The 19,870-nt window shown below is 45.0% G+C and overlaps 1 protein-coding gene across 4 annotated transcripts in view; it reads left to right on the forward strand.

Annotated features, from left to right (window-relative positions):
• SCAP (SREBF chaperone) overlaps positions 1-16,991 on the forward strand; it is a 678,128-nt gene extending 661,137 nt beyond the window's left edge. For 3 of the 4 annotated variants that reach the window (XM_078662547.1, XM_078662549.1, XM_078662548.1), the window contains one exon: positions 9,646-16,991. In XM_078662547.1, the coding sequence (XP_078518673.1) occupies positions 9,646-9,891 (246 nt within the window). In that variant the 3' untranslated portion in view covers positions 9,892-16,991. The remainder of the gene's footprint in view (positions 1-9,645) is intronic. The other variant, XM_078662552.1, reaches the window with a different exon arrangement.
• The last annotated feature ends 2,879 nt before the right edge of the window (positions 16,992-19,870 follow it).

Raw genomic sequence — 19,870 nt, forward strand, 5'->3', positions numbered from 1 at the left:
CAATAGTACATAGTACTAAACAAATTATACACATATACATGTATAAACCAATAATATGCAGCCCAACATAACCCATGGGCTAATAAAGCCATCATTACATATTTTCTGCAGTATGAAAATAAACTATATAAACAATGCAATAAACAGGCATGAGCCTAAAAAGCATTCCATAATCAGCAAAAAACCTTTTATTTTCATCAAAGAATCTGTAATAAAAGGCAATTAGCCTAAGAAGGCTGCATACAGAAAAACTATCCCTGTACAGAAAATCAGACTGACACCTTGCCTTTAAGGCCTCAGAGAATCTGAACACTTTGCCTTTAAGGCCTCCAAGGGAACTCTGTTCCCATCATGCACCACAGGTGACAGTTGGGTCAGTTCTTTTTTCCGGCTTGTTCTGTGAGGGACCTGGAACTTGAGCACGGCTGAATTTGACTGTTTTCAGTCAGAATTTGTTTTTTTCTTGTCTTTTTTGACAGTATTGGTTATTGGTGGTGTTTTTCTACCTTTTCTGACTAAATCTTCAAAGAATGTTTAGTCAGTTATGCCACCTTTATTCTATAACTGTCCTTCCTGTGGGAAGAAAATGTCTAAAACAGATCCTCATTCTATTTGTGTGGTTTGTCTACCTTCCACACATGATGTGGAAAAATGTTATCATTGCCTCAAGCTTTCCAGCAGAACTTTGAAGGAAAGAGACAAGGTTCGGCTTTTGGGGCTTATGGAGAGAGAAGGACGTCGTGAAAAGGGGGTAAGGAGTGTATTGTCATCTGGAAGGCCCTCTTCTCAGTCAAAACGTTCAAGATCTGCTTCTCCTGAAGGTAAAAGCAAGAAAAAACAACATCAGGAATCGTCGACGTCGGAGAAAGTAAGTGCGGCGTCAAAACCTAGATCGCCGTCTACGTCGAGACCAGAGAAAACTGCATCGACGTCGAAGACATCACTGGTGAGGCATAAGTCGGCGTCGAAGCAGAGATCGAGGTCGCCGTCGAGAAGCTTGTCGACGTCGAGACATCTGGTGTCGGTTGCTGTGAGGACGACGTCGAGAGCAAGGCGTTCGACGTCGAGAGAGAGAGAGTGCGGTCGACGTCGAGAGGAAGAGTGAGGTCGACGTCGAGAGAAAAATTCAGATCGACGTCGAGAGATGAAGGTACGACGTCGAGACCTGAGAAGAGAAGACGATCCAGGTCGCCGTCGAGACATGGTTCGACGTCGAGGCATGCCTCGGGCTCGAGGCTTGAAAAGGTCCGGTCGGCGTCGAGAAAATGTTCGACGTCGAGGAAGTCGGCGTCGAGGTCTCCGCCACCTGTCTCACGTTAGGCGTCGAGGCATTCCAGATCAGCCTCTCGGACCTCTCATAGGTCTTTGTCAAGGTCTGAGTCGGCGTCGAGGGTATTGGATGACCCTCCAAGGTCTGTGTCACACGGCCTGCAGTCAAGGGCATCTGTGGACAGATCTTCAGTGGTCCGATTCTCTCCACACCAAGATTCTTCAGTGGTGGCGCATTCTGACTCGACGTCGAGGAAGTCGGCGTCAAGAGAAAGACAGTTGGTTCACAGAGAGGTGCAGACTCCAGCTTCTGGATCTCCGCATTCTATTCGGAGTTCTTCCTCATCTGCTTCTTCCTCTTCAATGGGAATACAAATTGTGCAGGTTTCCCCGGAGGGCTCTCCGGTGCGTAAAACACCACCTGTACGCATGTCTCCAAGATGGCTAGAGAGCATCCGTCATTGGAAGATGCAACCAAGGCCTGATCAAAGACGACTTGCTGTGGAGGCTTCGGGACCACCGGCTGGTGGGTCTCCAAGGAGATCTAGATCTCCAGTGCGAAGGCGTTCACGCTCTAGGGAGCGCAGTAGGCATCGGTCTACTACCCCTGAGAGAATACATAGATCTCCTGCTTCTTCCTCTCCAACAAGGTCTTCTTACAGAGACTATTCGCCCACGATCTCATCAACAACACCCTCTAGGGTTTCGTCTGTGGATGATTTAGGAACCTTCAATGAGGTATTGTGTCGTGGGGCTAGCAAATTCAACATTACTATGACAGTGCCTCAGGTGAAATCGTCTGTCATATTTGAGACTTTGCATCATAAGTCCTCTGCTAGGCCTCTTCTTCCACTGGTGCCCGGTTTGTCTGAGCCGGCAATGAAGACATTCTTGACGCCAGCGACAGTGGGATCAGAGCCTTCAAGAATTGCGAAAAAATATAAGGCACCTGATCAAGATCCCCTTTTCCTGCGCACAGATCCACCACCAGATTCTCTCATGGTGGCGGCAGCCAGGAAGGCCCATTCGGCTACGTCTGTCTCATCTGCTCCACCGGAGAAAGACAGTAAAAATATGGATTCCTTGGGCCGAAGGATGTGTAACACAGCTGGTTCTGTCATGAGTGGCCAGTGCTGCGGCTTTGCTGGGTCGCTATGATCGCCTGTTATGGGACTCTATGGCGAGGTTTGCGGAGAAACTTCCAAAGGAAGATCAGAAAGATTTCCTGGAGATTGTTGAAGAAGGTGGATTGGTGGCAAATCAAAGTATAAGTGCGGCTGCGGATTCGGCGGATCTTGCAGCGCACGGTTATGCCCACGGCATATGCTCTAGAAGGTCGGCTTGGCTGCGTCTCACGGGTCTTAAGCCAGATGCCCAAAGGAAGATAGTTAACCTACCCTTCAACGGGTCGACATTATTTGGATCTCATGCGGATGATGAGATGGCCAAGATGAAGTCGGAGCTGGACACTCTGAAGGCGGTGGGTCTGGAGAAGAAGAAAGACTTCCACCGTCGTAATTTTCGTCCTTACGACAAGAGGTCGTTTCAGCAACGTGGGCAAACGTCGAACTGGTCTTCGCAAAATCAAGGCCAGAACCAACAGAGGTCTCAGTTTCAGCAGCGCAGACCTGGGCGAGGCAGGGGAGGAAACCGACAACAGTCCTCTGCTGTAAAACAGCCTCAGAAGCAATGAGAAGAAACTTCCTCCGCAGCCGTGGTCCACTCCGGTAGGAGGAAGCATTGCGTCATACTTGGACGAGTGGAGAAGATTAACAAAGGACAGGTGGGTCATCGGCATTATCCAAAATGGCTACCTCCTCAAATTCAAGAAACCTCCTCCCGTTATCAGTCCGAAGACAAGGTTTCATCACAATCTAAAGCTTTTGCAAAAAGAAGCAGACATCCTTCTGTGCAAGAAAGCCATAGAGAAAGTTCCTCGTCCACAGCGAAACCAAGGTCTGTACTCCCGTTTTTTCCTGGTGAAAAAGAAAGGTCCCAAAGCAGAATTCAGGCCCATACTGGATCTGAGACTTGAACATATTCATTTGAAAGGAGAAGTTTCGAATGTTAGCGCTCCATCAAATATTTCCCCAGTTACATCAGGGGGACTGGATGTGTTCCATCGATCTGAAGGATGCATATTTTCATGTTCCAATCTCCAAAAGGCATCGCAAATTTCTCAGGTTTCAAGTGTCTCTACCAGTATGCAGTACTTCCATTCGGGCTAAAGTCAGCTCCCCAAACGTTTTCCAAGTGTTTTTTTTATTTATTTTTTAAAATATTTTTATTTACTGCTGCATTTATCGTGGCATTGCTTCATTCAACAGTTGTTTGGCACATTACAAACAGTATGTCATGTGCCAGTAGCTTTATCATACATTACAGTGCAGTATTCCTTTTGTTTTTGAACAACTTAACTCCCTCAACATTCAATCCCCCCTCCCAGAACTCCCATTGCACTTTTGAACAGATCATTCCGTTATTTTCCATTGTAATGAGGCGTTTCTATACCTTGCAGTGATATCTCTTGTTCCTCCTATTTACAACACCATGTTCGTCTGTATGAAACCGTTTCGCAGCCAGCAGCTGCTGCACCTTGCAGTACGTAGGGCAGACGAGGGGGTGGGGGGGGACAAGGAGTAGGGGTTCTGGAAGTGGGGAGGGGAAGGAAGGGGAGTACCGGGGGGGTAGAAAGGAAAAAAAAAAGGGGGGGGATTCCCGCTTCCAGAAATCTCATTCAGCATTCAGTATTCGCCTTATTCGAGTTAGTAAGCCTCACTTGTTTATGCCACTGCATTAATGTCACATGTTTCGAATTCAATAAGTATGGCCTGCCATTCCATTGAGATGTGTGTTTTGCGGAGACCTCTGCGTTCCTCCCTGTGTAGTTCGGCCCCTTATGCTCTCCCCCATCGCACTACCTCTCCATGCCAATCACCAGGGCTAGGGGGCCTAGTAGATTTCCATCGCATCGTTATCATTCTTTTAGCTAAGAGTAGAGCCAGGTCCACAAACCGTGTGGTGGTGCTTTTCTTCTTTTCTGTAGGACCCAACCCCAGGATACAGTAAGTCGGGGAGTTGTAAGGCCTTGCGGGGGCTACTGACTCTAGCTCATCGTGGATTGTCCCCCAGTAATGACCCAACCTAGGGCAGTCCCACAGCATGTGCAGAAGGCCTGCATCCTCAGCCATACATCGGGGGCACGAGTCCGCTGCACTAGGGACCATAATGTGTAATCGGTGGGGGGTGAGATAAGCTCTGTGCAGGATCATCAACTGTATGAACTTAAATTTTGGGTTGCGTGACAGCTTTTTGGGGAATTTCAGTGCCTTTTCCCATTTCTTATCTCCGAGCGCCCGCCCTATATCTTGCTCCCAGTGCTCCCGAGTAGACTGTAGGGAGACCACCTTGCTAGTTTGTATGTCATATGTTAACCATTTCGTTAAGTGGCTGCCGGCTCCCATTAGATATTGCATGGTGAGCAGTGGGGTTGTAAGTGGTTCCGCTCCATCTCCCGACCAGGTCATTGTAATGTAATGTGTTATGCGCGCATGCATTAACAAAAGAGCTCTAGGGGACTGGTACGCTTGTGCGAAATCCTCATGTGTCATAATGTTACCGTCCGCAAAGAAATCACCCACCTGCGTGACGCCAGAGTCATGCCATAGTTGGAGGGCGCGCTCTGTTAGTGTGCCAGTCCCCAGGGGGAGTCCCAGTAAGGGTATCGTGGGCGCATAAGGGGTTGTCACACCTGTGTATTTGATGGCTTTCTTCCAGCACCGGATAGCGAGTTGTAGGAGGTGTGGTGTAGGTTTTGGCAATATGGTGTTTGGGAGCAATAGGCGATGTATGCTGCCTCGTTCCCGGTCTGCCGTGGTCATGTCTATTTCGTGTAAGTTGCGGCCTGCCAGCCATTGAAGTTGGCAAGCGTAGCTATACGCAATCACATCTGGGACCCCCATCCCACCCTGCGATGCAGGTAGTTGCAACTTGGCAAAACTCACACGTCTTCTGCCCCGGCCCCCATATTAATTCGGTCAGCAAAGTATTTAGTGATTTAAGGGTGTTCATCGGGATGAGGAGCAGTAGATTTGTAAAGAAATATAGCAGACGGGGGAGGACCGCCATCTTAGTGATTGCCACTCTGCCCGGTATCGATAGTGGTAAAGCAGTCCAGAATTTTATTTTCGATTTAAGGGTAGTAAGTGTTTTGCCTAGGTTACCATCCAGTAGTTCTTGCGTGTTGCGGTAAATTTGAATCCCCAGATATTTAAATGTGGACGGCGCCATCTGAAACCTGTGTGGGGGGAATTGTAAGTAGGTGGCATCCGTAGTATCCCCGAAACAGTAGCCATACGATTTTGATTCGTTTATGGCAAGTCCCGAAATTGTGCGAAATGATTCAAATATTTGAGGGATAGGGGTAAGGCAGTCCGACATGTCCCTAATATATAATATGATATCATTGGCGTAGGCCGATACTATGTGTGGCACTAAGTTGCGCATGACTCCCTTCGGTGCAGCCATCACTCTGAGCCTGTGCAGTAGAGGCTCCATAGCCAGTATAAAAAGTAGGGGCGACTATGGGCAGCCCTGCCGCGTGCCTCTAGCGATCATGAACTGTTCTGATATGCACTTATTAGTGCGAACACGTGCCGTCGGACATGAGTATAATAAATTCACCCATGCCAGATATTCAGGTGGTATATCAAATCTCGCCAGAGCCGCATACATATAATCCCAACGTAAGGAGTCAAATGCCTGCTGAAGGTCCAGGGATATGCAGCCCTCCATCCCATTTCTTGCGTCATCATTTAGCATTATCTGGCTCTGCCTCCGAAGATTAAGCGCTGTGCTCCGTCCAGGGACGAAACCACACTGATCTGTGTGTATGAGCGTCGGAATGTATTGGTTCAGTCTTGTCGCTAATATCGTACTAAGTATTTTATAGTCTGTATTTAATAAGGACAGCGGCCTGTAGTTTGCCAGTTGCAATCCATCTCTGCCGGGTTTTAGTAGGGACACTATCAATGCCTGCAGGGACGTGGGGGGTAGGGCACCAGACTCTAGTGACTCGCCATATAGGAGCTGCAGTTGCGGGGCTAGCAAGTCAATATAGACCACATAGAACTCAGCCTGCAGGCCGTCAGTGCCAGGGGTTTTATTCCTTGGTAAGGCTTTAATTGTCTGTCTAATTTCCGCTGTCGTGATGGGGTGCGCCAGGACATCTCGTTGTTAAGGTGTGAGCCTTGATTTGGGCAAGTCCTTCATCGAGGACCCAAAGTTCGTATCTGCCATTGGCGGGTGTGGTGCATATAGGTGTGTGTAGTAGTCTTTAAAGCTGGTATTGATGTCTATCTGCGTCCTCACTATTTCACCATGTTGATCCTGGACCTCTATTATAGGGGTGCTAGTAGGTGAGTTACGCACCATTTGCGCTAGTAAGGGCCCCGATCTGTCGGCCTGAGTGTGTTTTCGAGTCGTGTATTCCCTGTAATCAATGACCCGCAGCTCTTCATGTTGTATGTGTGCCTCTTGGAGCTGTGTAAGTTGATCGTTCGTGCCCGCTGCCTCCCTCTCCAACATCGCCAAGCTACCCTCCACCTCCGTAAGTTTCTCCACTACAGTCTTTCTGATGCTTACCTTTGTGCTCATTGCCATCCCCCTTATAGTCACTTTAAAAGCATCCCACTCCAACTGTCTAGAGTTAGCTGTGCCCGCATTCTCGCGGAAGAACGCAGTTATGGCTTCCGATATAGCGTCCCTAAAGACCGGGTCCTCAAGCACTCTCGGTTTTAGGCGCCATGTTAATATTGGGGTTGGGACCCTCCCCCACTGATCGGATAGTGTCTTGCCCATATGAATAGCAGAGGTTATGGATCCCAGTAAAGTGTTCGAGCAGAAGAATCGGTCTATCCTGGTATGTAATTTGTGCGGCGGCGAGTAAAATGTGTACTCCCTATGGTCTGCATGCTTAATTCTCCATGCATCCGCCATGTCCCAACCCTCTGCCCAGTATACTAGTACCTCTGCCTGTTTTCTGCTTTCCGCGGAGTGCAGTGGAGGGTGGGATCTGTCAAGGGAGATGTCCAAGACAGCGTTGTAATCCCCTCCTATTATCCATCCGTATTCAGACCAATCTGATAGCACTCCACTAAGAGTGCTAAGGAATTTCGATTGATCCAAGTTGGGGGCGTATACGCATCCCAGTACTACAGGGGCACCATCTAGTATCCCACGGACAAAGATATATCTTCCTTCTTTGTCCACCCGCTGCTCCATTGGCTTAAAAGGAACGGAATTTCTCATCCATATGGCTGCCCCCCTAGAGAAGGCTGAGTAGGCAGTGGCAAACAGTTGTCCCTTCCACTTTTGGCGCAGTTTGGAGCCTTCTGCCCCGTTTAGATGGGTTTCCTGCAAGCAAGCAATAGTGACCCTCCTTCTGTTCAGTTGCGCCAGGATTCTGTGCCTTTTGTGCACTGAACCCATCCCTCGCACGTTCCAGGTGCAGAGTGTATACGTGTTAGGTGTCGCCATAAGGAGACGGACTAATAGCAAATGTTATTCCCAGTACAACTAGCGTAAGATACATAATGAGGTGTGATCTGAGTGCATGAACTGTTTTGAACTTCCCAACTATACGGACCTTGCTCGGAACCAGCTGCGAACCAAACATCTGGAGCCCAACGGGGCAAAACTATGAATCGCAACGGTGCCTTCGCCTAGGGGGGGTGGGGTCCGGTTGCGTTCACCCTGTAGATGTTCACTTAGGGTTCTCTGGGTGCACCCTGTTACAACCATGTGACCCAGCTTCCTGTGCCCACCTCCATGAAATCAAAATATCTAAACACATACATTACCAATGAGCATCTTCAACACAGGTAGTTAAAATTCGTTTGCCATTTGCGCAGTAATGCGCGGGAACAGTTGCAAGCTAGTGTCCGAGTCCGACCCTTCCATGTGGGTGTTAGACTGGGGCTCCGCGCCCGATTGTTCCTGGGCATCATGGGCTGCCAAGGCCGATGTTGTGAGGAACGCTGTCCCCATTTCCGTCTCTGCCACAAGTGGTGTCTTGGACTGGTCCGTGGTAGTTGTGGCATGGTGGTGTCCCGCCTGGTCCACGCGCAGTGCCATCCGGTTCGAGAGGTGGTTTCCTTGCGACTCCGCCAGAGGATCTTGAGAGGTGTTCGGCGTGAGAGTTATTTCCATCCATTCTGACGCTTCCTCCGGGATGGAAAAAGTAAGTCTTGTGGCCATGCATAACTTTCAGGCGTGCCGGGAAAAGGAGAGCGTACTTCAGGTTGCGATCGCGTAGCGCTCGTTTCACTCCCATGAAGGTCGATCTGTTTTCTGGACCGCTGGGGTGAAATCCAGATAGAGGGATATTGTCCTATTTTCATATTTCACCAGAGCATTCTCCCTGGCTGCTTTGAGGATTGTGTCTCTATCTTTGTAGTGGAGTAGTCGCGCTATCAGGGGTCTCGGAGGTGCTCCCGGCCTGGGCGGACGTGGAGGGATTCTGTGCGCTCGTTCCACGCTGTATAGTGGGGTAAGGCCCGCTGGTGCCACCACTGTTTTGAGCCAGTCTTCCACAAACTGAGTCGGGTTTGTCCCCTCGCTGCGTTCTGGAATTCCTAGTATGCGAATATTATTGCGGCGTGCACGTCCTTCGGCATCGTCCACCCTGTCTCTCAGTCCCTTTAGTTGGCGTTCTAGGTTCTCCAGCCATGTAGAATGTTCTGTCTGCTGTGGTATTAGATCATCCAGTGCCAGTTTGTGCTCAGTTAATTTCTCTGCTAGCTTGTTATGGTCCGCCTTCAGCAGGGACAGCCCTGTGGCCATTGAGTCCATGCGTGCTTCCAGCGCCTTTCTAGAGGCTCTGATTTCGGTGAGGATCAAGTCCAGTTTGGCCTCCTGAGAGCCCATCCCCGTTGGTGGTACAACTTCATTGTTGGATGAGGCTAAGGGATCTTCTGAGCCGGAATATTGCATGTTAGTGCCCACCGCGGGGTCCGGCTGTTTGGTTCTCTCCAAATAAGGCAACTAATAAAAACTCCACACTTCCATTTCCTGTTCCGCGAAGAAATGTAAGATCGATGCAGGCAATCCTCTTTTATCTTGCACCAGATTTAAAAATGATGTAGAAACATTTAGATTTCAAAGGAGTATCCTACAATTGGTAATTCTGACAAATGTAGAAACTTAAAATTGTAATTTCAGAGTTACCCAATTATGTTTGTTTTTAAAGGTTGATTTAAAAAATCTTTTTAGGATACAGTCTTACTCTCTTGTTTCCTTTATATTTCGTCTTCTGACACATCTTTTCCCTCCACGTAATATCTGTTGTTTTCTTTTGTCTTTTTCTTCCCTTTGCAGGACCTAGGCTGCGGTGCCAGCATGGGGATAATATCCGATAACCTGCTGGTGACAGGAGGCCAAGGCTGCGTCTCCTTTTGGGACATTGGTTATGGGGACTTGCTTCAGACTGTCTACCTAGGCAAGAGTGAAGAGGCACAGCCTGCACGGCAAATACTGGTCCTCGACAATGCAGCCATTGTATGTGACTTTGGCAGCGAGCTCAGTCTTGTGTATGTCCCGTCCGTACTGGAGAAGCTAGACTAAGGAAGGAACAAAGAAACAGTTGGTAGTAGCTTGTTCCAAAACATATCATCTGCTGCTGAAGGAAAGTGCTGACATCCACCGTCTACTAACAAGTTCAGAACATCAGGAGTGGTGGAAGAGCATCCTTGTCTTGTGGGACGTCTGCACTGGATTGGTCCGCCACATCTTCACCAAGTCCCCATTGTGTGTGTCTGTAGAATTTTCCACTATGCTTTTCTGACTTTTCTTTGCTCAGTCTGACCGGGGTCTGCTACAGACCCTGTACCACAAAGGAGAAGCATTTCCCCCCCCAATCGGAGTAGACTAGCTTCGGCCACCTCGTTTCGAGAGAAGATTTTGGAAGGAAGGGAATGTCATTAATGTACTTTTGGGGTATAGTAGTGCATTGAGCTAGCTATGGCTTTTCCCTTCCTTTTTAACGAGTGGACTGTTGAAAAGGTCACAGTGGCCAAAGCGCCCCATGACGTTTTGGCTGCTGCTGTCTTACAATACAACACTATCAAGCATGTTGGGGTTTCACAGGTATAAAATGGCAGTTAGCCCACTGAAGGGGAGTCGCTACAAATTACAAGGCCATTCATAAGGTTGATCTCAACATAAGCATTTAAAGTGTGTGGATCCACAATGGTCGTTATGAATCTTTATACTTTACGTTTAATAACATGCAGACAGATGTTCCTGTGTTCTGATAAAATAATTAATGGTAGGGGTAGTACTTCCCTTTTGAAATGGAAAAATGTACACTTAAACCTTAAAGGAAAAAACCTTGTTCAAATACAAAAGAAAAAAGTTGTCCTAAATTTATACCAGCGGTTTAGCAGTTCAAGTTGCTTCAAATATTCCTTGCTATTCATGTTGGATAGCAAATTGTGCCCCTCAGGCTGAGTAGACTGGATGGGTTTGGGAGAGCATTGTCAAAGTCTCCTTCTTGATCAGGCAAGGTTACATTGTGCCACCCCCTCCTGTGGCTGCTCAACTAATTTTCAAGATTCTACTGCTCGCCCTTGCTTGTCGTTCCTAATGTGGCTGCCTACTATTGCCATACTGGGGCACAAGCCCTGTTTCACTTCAAAGTGGTCTAGTGGGAAAGTGATGGCAGTTGTATCTGGAGACCACAGTTCAAATATTGGCTTCCACACTTCATCAAAGGGATATCTTTAACTGAACACTTCATCTCCCTCTGGCCTAGTGCCTATATCTGCAAAAAAACACAAGATGATTACTTCCAGTATTAGGCACTCTGTAGAACACAACATTGTGTGCACAAAAATATATATTTTTTCAAGGCCTACCTTCACAGCTAGTATAAAAGGTTCGCCATAACCATGTGGCTCTTGTTGGTTATCTCCACAGCCTCCCTATCTTCAGCACATGCAACTGGATCAACAAAGTATTGCTCAATTTTATGCACACTTACCAAAAAAGGTGCCGTTTGTTTTTTGGTATTACAGACCTATCCATAGTAATGCCGTTTTTTGGTCGCGTTCCACTTTGCTTATCTTTAGTGTCAAAAGAAAATATATTTTGTGGTGTGCTCTCTATAAACTATCTCAACCATGGTGATAACGTTGACCATTTATTTAGAACACAAAAAATGTAATACTCTTGATCCATGTATTTCATTGTGACCTAAGAATCAGGTTAAAAAGTCACTAGGTCAATATAGTCACTCACGCAAAGGTCTAAAAAGGGAACAGCACTGAAGCTGAGGCCTGACCCAGTTATTTACAGATGTGACAAAATATCAACAGAGGAAAAACACAAACAAAGTTAAGAGAACTGGTTGGTTGAATTGAATTAACTATCGCAAAGTAAAAAAAAGAAAGGACTCTGTTTCTGATGACTACTTCATCTGCAGATTTCTCACCTTAGAATTCTCCCCTGCCGCCAGGCTAGATCATGAAAACTTTTCTCCAAGCAATGCTCCTGCATGCTGCTTGGTAGTGCCATGCAGCTCTATGCTGACTCCATACTGGCATGGAAATGACAGAGTTGAGCTGCACATAAGCGCCACATCTGCGTGCTAATGTTAGTTTCTTTCTTTCTGTGCCTTAAGACTGATCCAGAGCTGAACTCTCAACTTTTTTGTTTTTTCCGATGACTTCTAGACGATTTAACCAGCGTTTAAGAAAACAATGCCCCATCCAAAAACCGGTTTCAAGCCATGCCACGACTGCATGAAGCAAATGCCTGTCACGACCCACACAAGTTATATCTTTGGTGTCTGACTCTGGCAATAACTCTAAGTTGTTAGGTAAGTGTGCTGTCATGCACCCAAAGATGATCCGGGACTGGGAGGTGAAGCTGTATGTTGCTGAACACTAGAACAAGTTGCAGCCTTCGAGTAGGCCCTGATCCCGATCTAGGTTTTGGGTGCAAACTCTGTCTAGATACTAAGGCTGTTCCCGCAACCTTTTATATTTACGATCAGTCCTCCTGTTAGTCCAAGCAAAAGCATAAATAAGCAGAGTGGGACTCGGTCCCATTCTGCCACTCTGGCTCCAAAGAGAAGGTGCGATAGCATCACACTGTTATTTGCACCTCTTTGAGGTCTCCGGACGTGGAAATGATTCCTCAGCTAGTCCCAAAGTGCCCTAATTTCCGAGGCTGCCATTGACCTCGCAGCAGATAGAAGATGGAAATACTCAGTACGTTTTTGGCTCCCATTGGCACACCTTTAGTCCTCATGGGACCCTAGGGGCCAGAAGCGGTTTACCGCTGTAGGAGCCATCCCCGGCATTGTCATATTTCCCTGGAACATGTACTGACGGCAGTACAGATGTCCACTCCTGCCCCAACATCCACCCTGATCCCTGCAACACCAGTGCCAGTGTCTGCATCAATAGTATTATTAAAACTTTATTGTTGGTAAATTAAAAACCTTACAATATAAAAGCATCAATAGTAATTTCTGGATCGTCTGATCTGTTTCTCAGAGTAAATGATGGTGTCCAAAGCTGGCGCCTTGTCAAATCTAGTATTTCAAAAGCTTAATTTTGGCAGGTGGGCATCACGAAAGTAATGGAAATCAGATGCGGTTTCTCTACAACCACCATGCAAATGTTGTCTTAATGTCTCCCGCGCTGTCACTACTACGGTTAAAATGTCATAGCTGGTTAATCCCCAGAGCTTCATTAACATTTGTTTTGCACACAGTACTTAATAGTTGGGCTTTAAACTGCATGAATTGGTCATGCAGTCTTACTTTACAGACCATTCTCTTAAAAAGGTCTAGGTTGAAGGTGACCTGCCTACATAACACGCAGACTATCAAAATAGAAAAACATATTAAAACACTTTGTAAACCCTCAGAAGAATTAATAAGTGGAGTAAATATTACAGGCGTGTATAGATATGCACACTACTTTGGGAGTGGCACTCTTGAAGGAAGTGACCAATTACAAAATAAATTCACCCCTTCCAGTGAATGTTGTCTTGTGTCATTTGATTGGAAGGTGAGACAAATACTCCTGAATTTACTTTGAGTACTTGTGCTTTTTTGTGCTATCATGTTGGCTTTTGGACCCGTGCTTGCCTACTATTGGAGGGGGTGGTAAAAAGCTAGTCAGAAGAGTACGCACAACTCTCAGATAAGTTTTCCTGATTTTGATATTATCTGTCCAGTATTGCTTTCTCTGGGTGATGTCCTGTGCAAGAAATACTGTTTCGGTTCCACGGTGACTTCCAACTGCACTCTGGCCTTTTCTGACAGTTGGGTGACGTTCAACACCCTCGTTTCTTGAGTTGGCTTGATGCAGAAAAGACTCCTAGCATATATCCAATTATCCAACAAGAAACGATTGGTCTTGAAACATCATCATTTAAGACAGCACTATGTATAAATTTTGATAATGGGTGCTGTGTGTGTGTAATGTATGCTGTATAGGTATATATATATATATATTTAAAAAATAATTTACACTGCCCAAGTTAACACTACAAAGAGTTGTGACCAGACTTATTGCACCTTGCAGCCCTGGCAAATGAATTCCGTTTACAAAAATAAATGAATGTCACGAATGCCCATCTCTGACCTCCTGAGCAGCATTTTCTAAACTCCCTGGCCTCGATTTAGGTCTTGAATGTGGGCTTCTACTTGTGTTTGTGAGGACTATAAATACCAAATAGCTGCACAACCATCCTCCTTCTCTCCCCCCCACCCCCCATTCTTCCATCTCTTCCTTCCTTGTGTTGCCAAGCTTAGTAGTCAGGACCATGGGCACTGGTTGTATGTCTGAGAATCTAGTACAAATATATCATAGCTAGAATATCAGCTATCACAATATCGTGAAAGTGTGTGTGTATATATGTATGTGTTTGTGTGTGTTAATATATATATATATATATATATATATATATATATATATATATATATATATATATATATACTGTTCTTAACTGTACATTTGAGTACCTTTAAGATGCAGATAAACTTCACAATATTGTGGTTGTCTGTATTCGGACTACGATATTTTTACATGATATTTAAAACACTTAGGGGCATATTAGCAAGAACCTCGTTAAAATTATCACCGTTTTAGCGGCAGGATTCCAATAGAAGCCCAGGTTAGAAGTCCTGCACATCTAACCTGGGCTTCTATTGGAATTCTATAACGCATATTAGCAAGCCCATTATCGCCATTTTAGCGGCAGTTTCCTGCGATAATTTTAACGAGGTTCTTGCTAATATGCCCCAATATTCTGGTAGAGTACCGCAGCACTGCTAATGTGAGAAAAAGACAATTTTTTTTGAGTAAAGAAAGTTATAATTTATTTTGTTGTAGGACTCATTGCGCATAGTTTTTTAATGAAGTAGACGGTTTGCTTTTTAGATTTGATTCAGATAGTCCAATGTATTTTTTCTTCTTTTACTCAACCAATGAACTGTTTTTATTAAATCATATTTGCATACAGTTATGATGACCAGTCCTCAAAATTGGATGTTATCATTTCCATGCGTGGCAGTGTCAGACACTATTATTTAAAAAATGTTGTTTTATTTATTTTGCAGCTAAATGTGTTGTCATCTCAGAGAGTGTAATTTTATGTTACTGATAGATTGACATTGGCTGATATAATGAGGGTGCATTAACGCTCCTGTGGGCATTACAGGTACTTCTATAAAAATAACATGTAGTCATAATCTATTCTATTTCTCTGCCATTCTGCACAATAATCTCCTGAATTCTATTTGCCTTGGACTCACTGATTGGCGGGGAGGTCAGTGGGATTGGTAAAAAAAAAAAAAAAAGAAATAAGATAGCTGACAAACCTTGTAAATAACTTCCCATGTTATTTCCAAATTTGATGATTGTCCATCATGTTTATTTAAACCATTCACAGTATGATGTAAAATAGATTATAGCGCTAAATAAAAAGATGTAATAACGTTGGCACACATGTTTGTAAACCTGTGCAGAGTTTTGTGCACACCACAGTTCTAGTCAAATATGAATACTTCCCCCTCCCTTTGAAGGACTCTGATTCCACACATAAAAGAGGCAGAGATGGGCATGCCCTTTCCTGGCCTGTTATCCATTCAGGGCAAGATGCCAACAAGCAAATCTAAATCCCTTACATGCCATTCAGCTTCTACTACATACAAGATGTATTTCTTATGTCCATGTCCTTTGGGCAACATAGAGAATGTAAAGTGTGACTCAGTGATTAATAGGACTAGAATTTCTGGGGAAATGAAACATTTATCACAGTGTCCCAAGCCCAACTCCTTGGAATTGTGGGCATGCACTGGTCTTTCCACCATTATCTGTGGTTTGGCTTGATTGTTGGTTTCCATTTTTGTCCAGTAGAGTGTAGACACTCAAATGAATCTTCTTTTCCTTTACACTGGTCGAGATGCAAACGGGATCCCTCCCTTTCAGAACTGATATTGTAATATGGCTGGTTGATATCAATGCACTAGTTTCTCTCTGTACTTCCCCTCAAAGTTTGAGAAGATTATATATATTAGGCACCATGACCAGCTCAGGCTGCTGTTACGAACAACACAATTTGGTATTTTGAACTTGGTGTTGGCTTGTATTATTTATTATGTGTTTTCCATTCTTACTGTTGCAACTGTTTCTAGCACCATTTTGCCGGGGTCATGCACCATGTGGGTACCTTGCATGCAGAAATAGTTATGCTGTTGCCCACAGTGTTGTTTCATACGCCACAAGGCATTTCAAGGCCTCAACAACTCCTCTCCATTCCTGACTGTCAGCATCTGAATGAGATTGACATATGTGCCTTGGTCCTCTCCTTTCTCAGAAGGCTTGGATACCAAACAATATATGCAGCATGCCTCAGCCTTCAATCTTTGAAATGTCCCAACGTTGAGTCCACTGGCTTCTGATGTGTCTCAAACACATTCACATAGTATGTCCTGGCAACAAGCATCTGCCATGTTTGAACCAGGATCATTTAGCATGTCCCAACCTCAAGCCGAGTGCTGTACCCCACTTCCCCAGTATTCAGTTGCTCTCTTATATGTCACATTCAGCATGATGCACAGGAACTTGCCTTGAGAAGACGTTTTTCTTTGTAAAGCTTGAGAAACAGATGACATGTATAAGCAAATGAATAACCAAACATAATTGTAATTCCTAAGGCATGTCAAGAAGGCCAGTTAACAAAGTTTCATTGGTAAGGGCAATAATGAAACCCCATTTGCCTTATTGTGAGTTGATGACTCAATACTGAATCTGCGATGTCAAAAATATGTACATTACATATAAATTGCCTTTCGCTAAGCAAATAAATCAAATACAAACAAAACAGTTTAAAAGATGATGACTGTAGATTGTGAATCTCAAAAGGTATTTATTTTTTTCAATTTTTCAGAATGTAGGGAAACATTTTTTGTACTTGAGAATAGGTGAAGAGAAGGAGATCCTCTGACATGAGGACAGCCAACTACTTGGTCTTGTTTATGATGATTTAAATAACTAAAGCTGTAAAAAATCCCTCTACCCATTTTTTTTGTTGTACAGTCAGTTAACACCTTAATTTAATGTAGAAAAGTTGTGTACTTATTTTGTAATATTTTGACATGGGATAAATACTTGTATGTATTGCAAATAAACAGAGCTTTGATACCAGTTGGCTTTTGAGGTTGTGTACACTTACTGCATGCTTAAGATTTTCTGCTTGAAACTGCTTTATTGCCTGTGCTCGGATGCTATTTATCCCATTTCATCACACAAAGGTGTTAACAATTCTCCAACTCTTTCCCCAGCACTTTTTAGAATATTCTGTAACCCCCAGAGAGGTTGAGAATCTACTGTCACTTTAATATAGCAGTGTCACTTTCACAACCCATCAAGCTTTCTCAGCTTTTCATTATCAGCCAAGGGTGGATGTCAGCCTAAGGCTTCCACTGCCATTTACTCAAAGGAGAGATGTCTTCCTCCTTTCCTTTGCAAAGAAAAAAACGTTTTTTCTGATGTACCTGGGATATCCTTCAGGCCAGATACTTCACACTTATGCTCACTTAAGGATTTGGGAACTTGCTTATTTCTGCTGCCTATGCTTTATTGATAGCAGGCTTCTTATCAACACGCTTGGTCTTCTCAACTATCTCCTGACTTCAGTCTGGGAAGCCCAACTTAATGTCGGTAGATAATTCAAGAATGAAGGCATGGCTAGTGCACAGCAGAAATGGCTTCCTAAGACTGGAGCTCAGGGAGAGACTTTTGCTCTGTTTTAGGAGAATCGCTGAATCCTTATACAAAAAAGAGGAGAATCTATGAAACAGAACATGATCTGTGCCAGGATGCAAGCTCTTTGCTGATCTCTGAGTGGAGAACAGTCCGAACGGAAGCCACCAATGAGGCACGACATTGCCTGGATTCTCCAGCTCTGCCATCTTTCCATCAATTCCACTTGCCCTCACACGGTGGAACCTACTACATGGCTCGAAATCCTGCTTTTAGGAACAGATAATAGGACCTGAGGCTTCTATGACCCTATGGCAATGTACATCTGTGACAAAAAGATTTTCTAATAACGTGTGCACGATTGCTAATTTTGCTTATTCTACCTCATGTTTATCTGGAGAGGCCCAATCCTACCCCCCTTAAGATCTGAGATTAACATCAATATATCCCCACACATTTTGCTCTTGCTTAATGCCTGAAATAATAATGGAGTGGCAAACAAAATGGCAGCTAATATAATATTGTGACCCCCGAACACATTATAGCTGGACTCTCATATACGGTTCAATACATGGACTCTATATTACTGAGTCGCAACTACAACAGTAATTTTCTACCATATATCCATTGTATGAAATGACACCTTCATTCTAATGTATGCACCCTAGGTGCCCTTGGCTACTATAAACCTGTGCGATACAAGGGTTTACACACATACTTCAATCGAATGAAGGAAGGATGATTATTCCACTTGGGATTGTCCCGACTTCTGCAGTGGCATATACCTTGGAATTCCTCTGCAATACTTCTTTTCCTTCCAAGCACTTCATCCTGGAATTTCTCCACGAAAGAAAACCTCTCAACTATGCCAGAAAGTAGAAACCATGGAAATAACTCATGGGGTTGGAAGATAGAAATAGGCAAGGGAATCTCAGAATCTTTGGCCTACCGGACAACTCAGAAGCAAATGACAACCGGTACATTTTTCATTATTGCAAACTTGGATCCCACATGTTCTTGGTATCACCTTTGACAAAGACCTTGAGATTGAGCGAGCACATAGGATCCCTTTTCATCAGTCATTTAACCATCGCACGCCGAGACAATTATTTTTCCTCCCCTTAAATTACAACACTGAGGCCTTTCTTAACCGCATGTGGACAATCAAAATCATTGAGTGGAATTAGGCTAAAATAGGAATATCCCACGACTATGCCAAAACCACCATTGCGAGACAAAAATGATTTCTGTCCTTGAGATCGACTTTGAAATCAAGTAACATAATGTTCTCTTTTGCTGGCCCATCCTAAATGAGGATTCCTCGTAATGGGACAAGTATTTTCTTTAATGAACCTGAGAACTATGTTAAGACACTTCAACACTCTTGCATGGACTCCTAGCATCGCCTAGGTTTAATAATTATGCTTCCAGTTATACAGCTATTGCCTATAACCTGATAGGACACACCTAGAGGAGGACATTATGAATAGGCATATACTGTTCTACTCCACATTTGTTATGTCACTGCTGTCACCAATACTCCTGATATTACAACATTTCACTGTGAGCCTATAATCTCATCACACCTACTATTTTTTTGAGTAGTCTTGTTTCTTCAATAATGAGCTGCCACTCCTACATGTGTTCTTTCAAGTGAAGTTTGTAATCCTTACATCCATGAGACTGTTTACTATTCTGGAGGTATGACTGCTCTCTGCTAGTTTTCATATTTTTAGATCTGAAATAGACACGTTAGTGATAGATTCCTTACCTTAGAATATCCCCAGGCATCAGACTGGATCCGGAAATTTTTGCGTAGCAATACCCCTGCGCGTCGGTAGGCGTCGTCTGCGGCTCCGTCGTCGGCGTCGTTAGCGCCGGAATGACGTCGTCGGAGTACTTAGACGCCGCCCATGCGCGCTGACGTCAGTTCTTTTTTCCGCGCCAGCTAGCGCAGATCCGGAGAAGCTCTACCGCTAGTCATTTTTTGACTTTAACTTTTGATCTTTTTGATCATTTTTCTACTCAAGTCTTCAACTCCAACGGTGCCGGTAGGGATGCCCGGGTTCAAGCCCTGTTCGAAGTGCGACCGACTGATGTCGGTCACGGACCCCCATCGCCGGTGCCTGAAGTGCTTAGGCCTCGACCACGACGACCGCACCTGCTCCGACTTCCGGGCCCTGACGTCGAAGGCTAGGCGGGAGCGGTCCCGCAAGCGGCTCGAGCTCCGGCAGTCGGCCCCGCACCGCTCCAGGTCCCGGTCCCACGGGAGGTTGAGGGACCGGTTGCGGGGTCGGAGTCCCCGCAGCTCCGGGAGTGGA

Source organism: Lissotriton helveticus, chromosome 10, assembly GCF_964261635.1.
Source record: "Lissotriton helveticus chromosome 10, aLisHel1.1, whole genome shotgun sequence".
In the NCBI taxonomy this organism is placed as follows: Eukaryota; Metazoa; Chordata; class Amphibia; order Caudata; family Salamandridae; genus Lissotriton; species Lissotriton helveticus.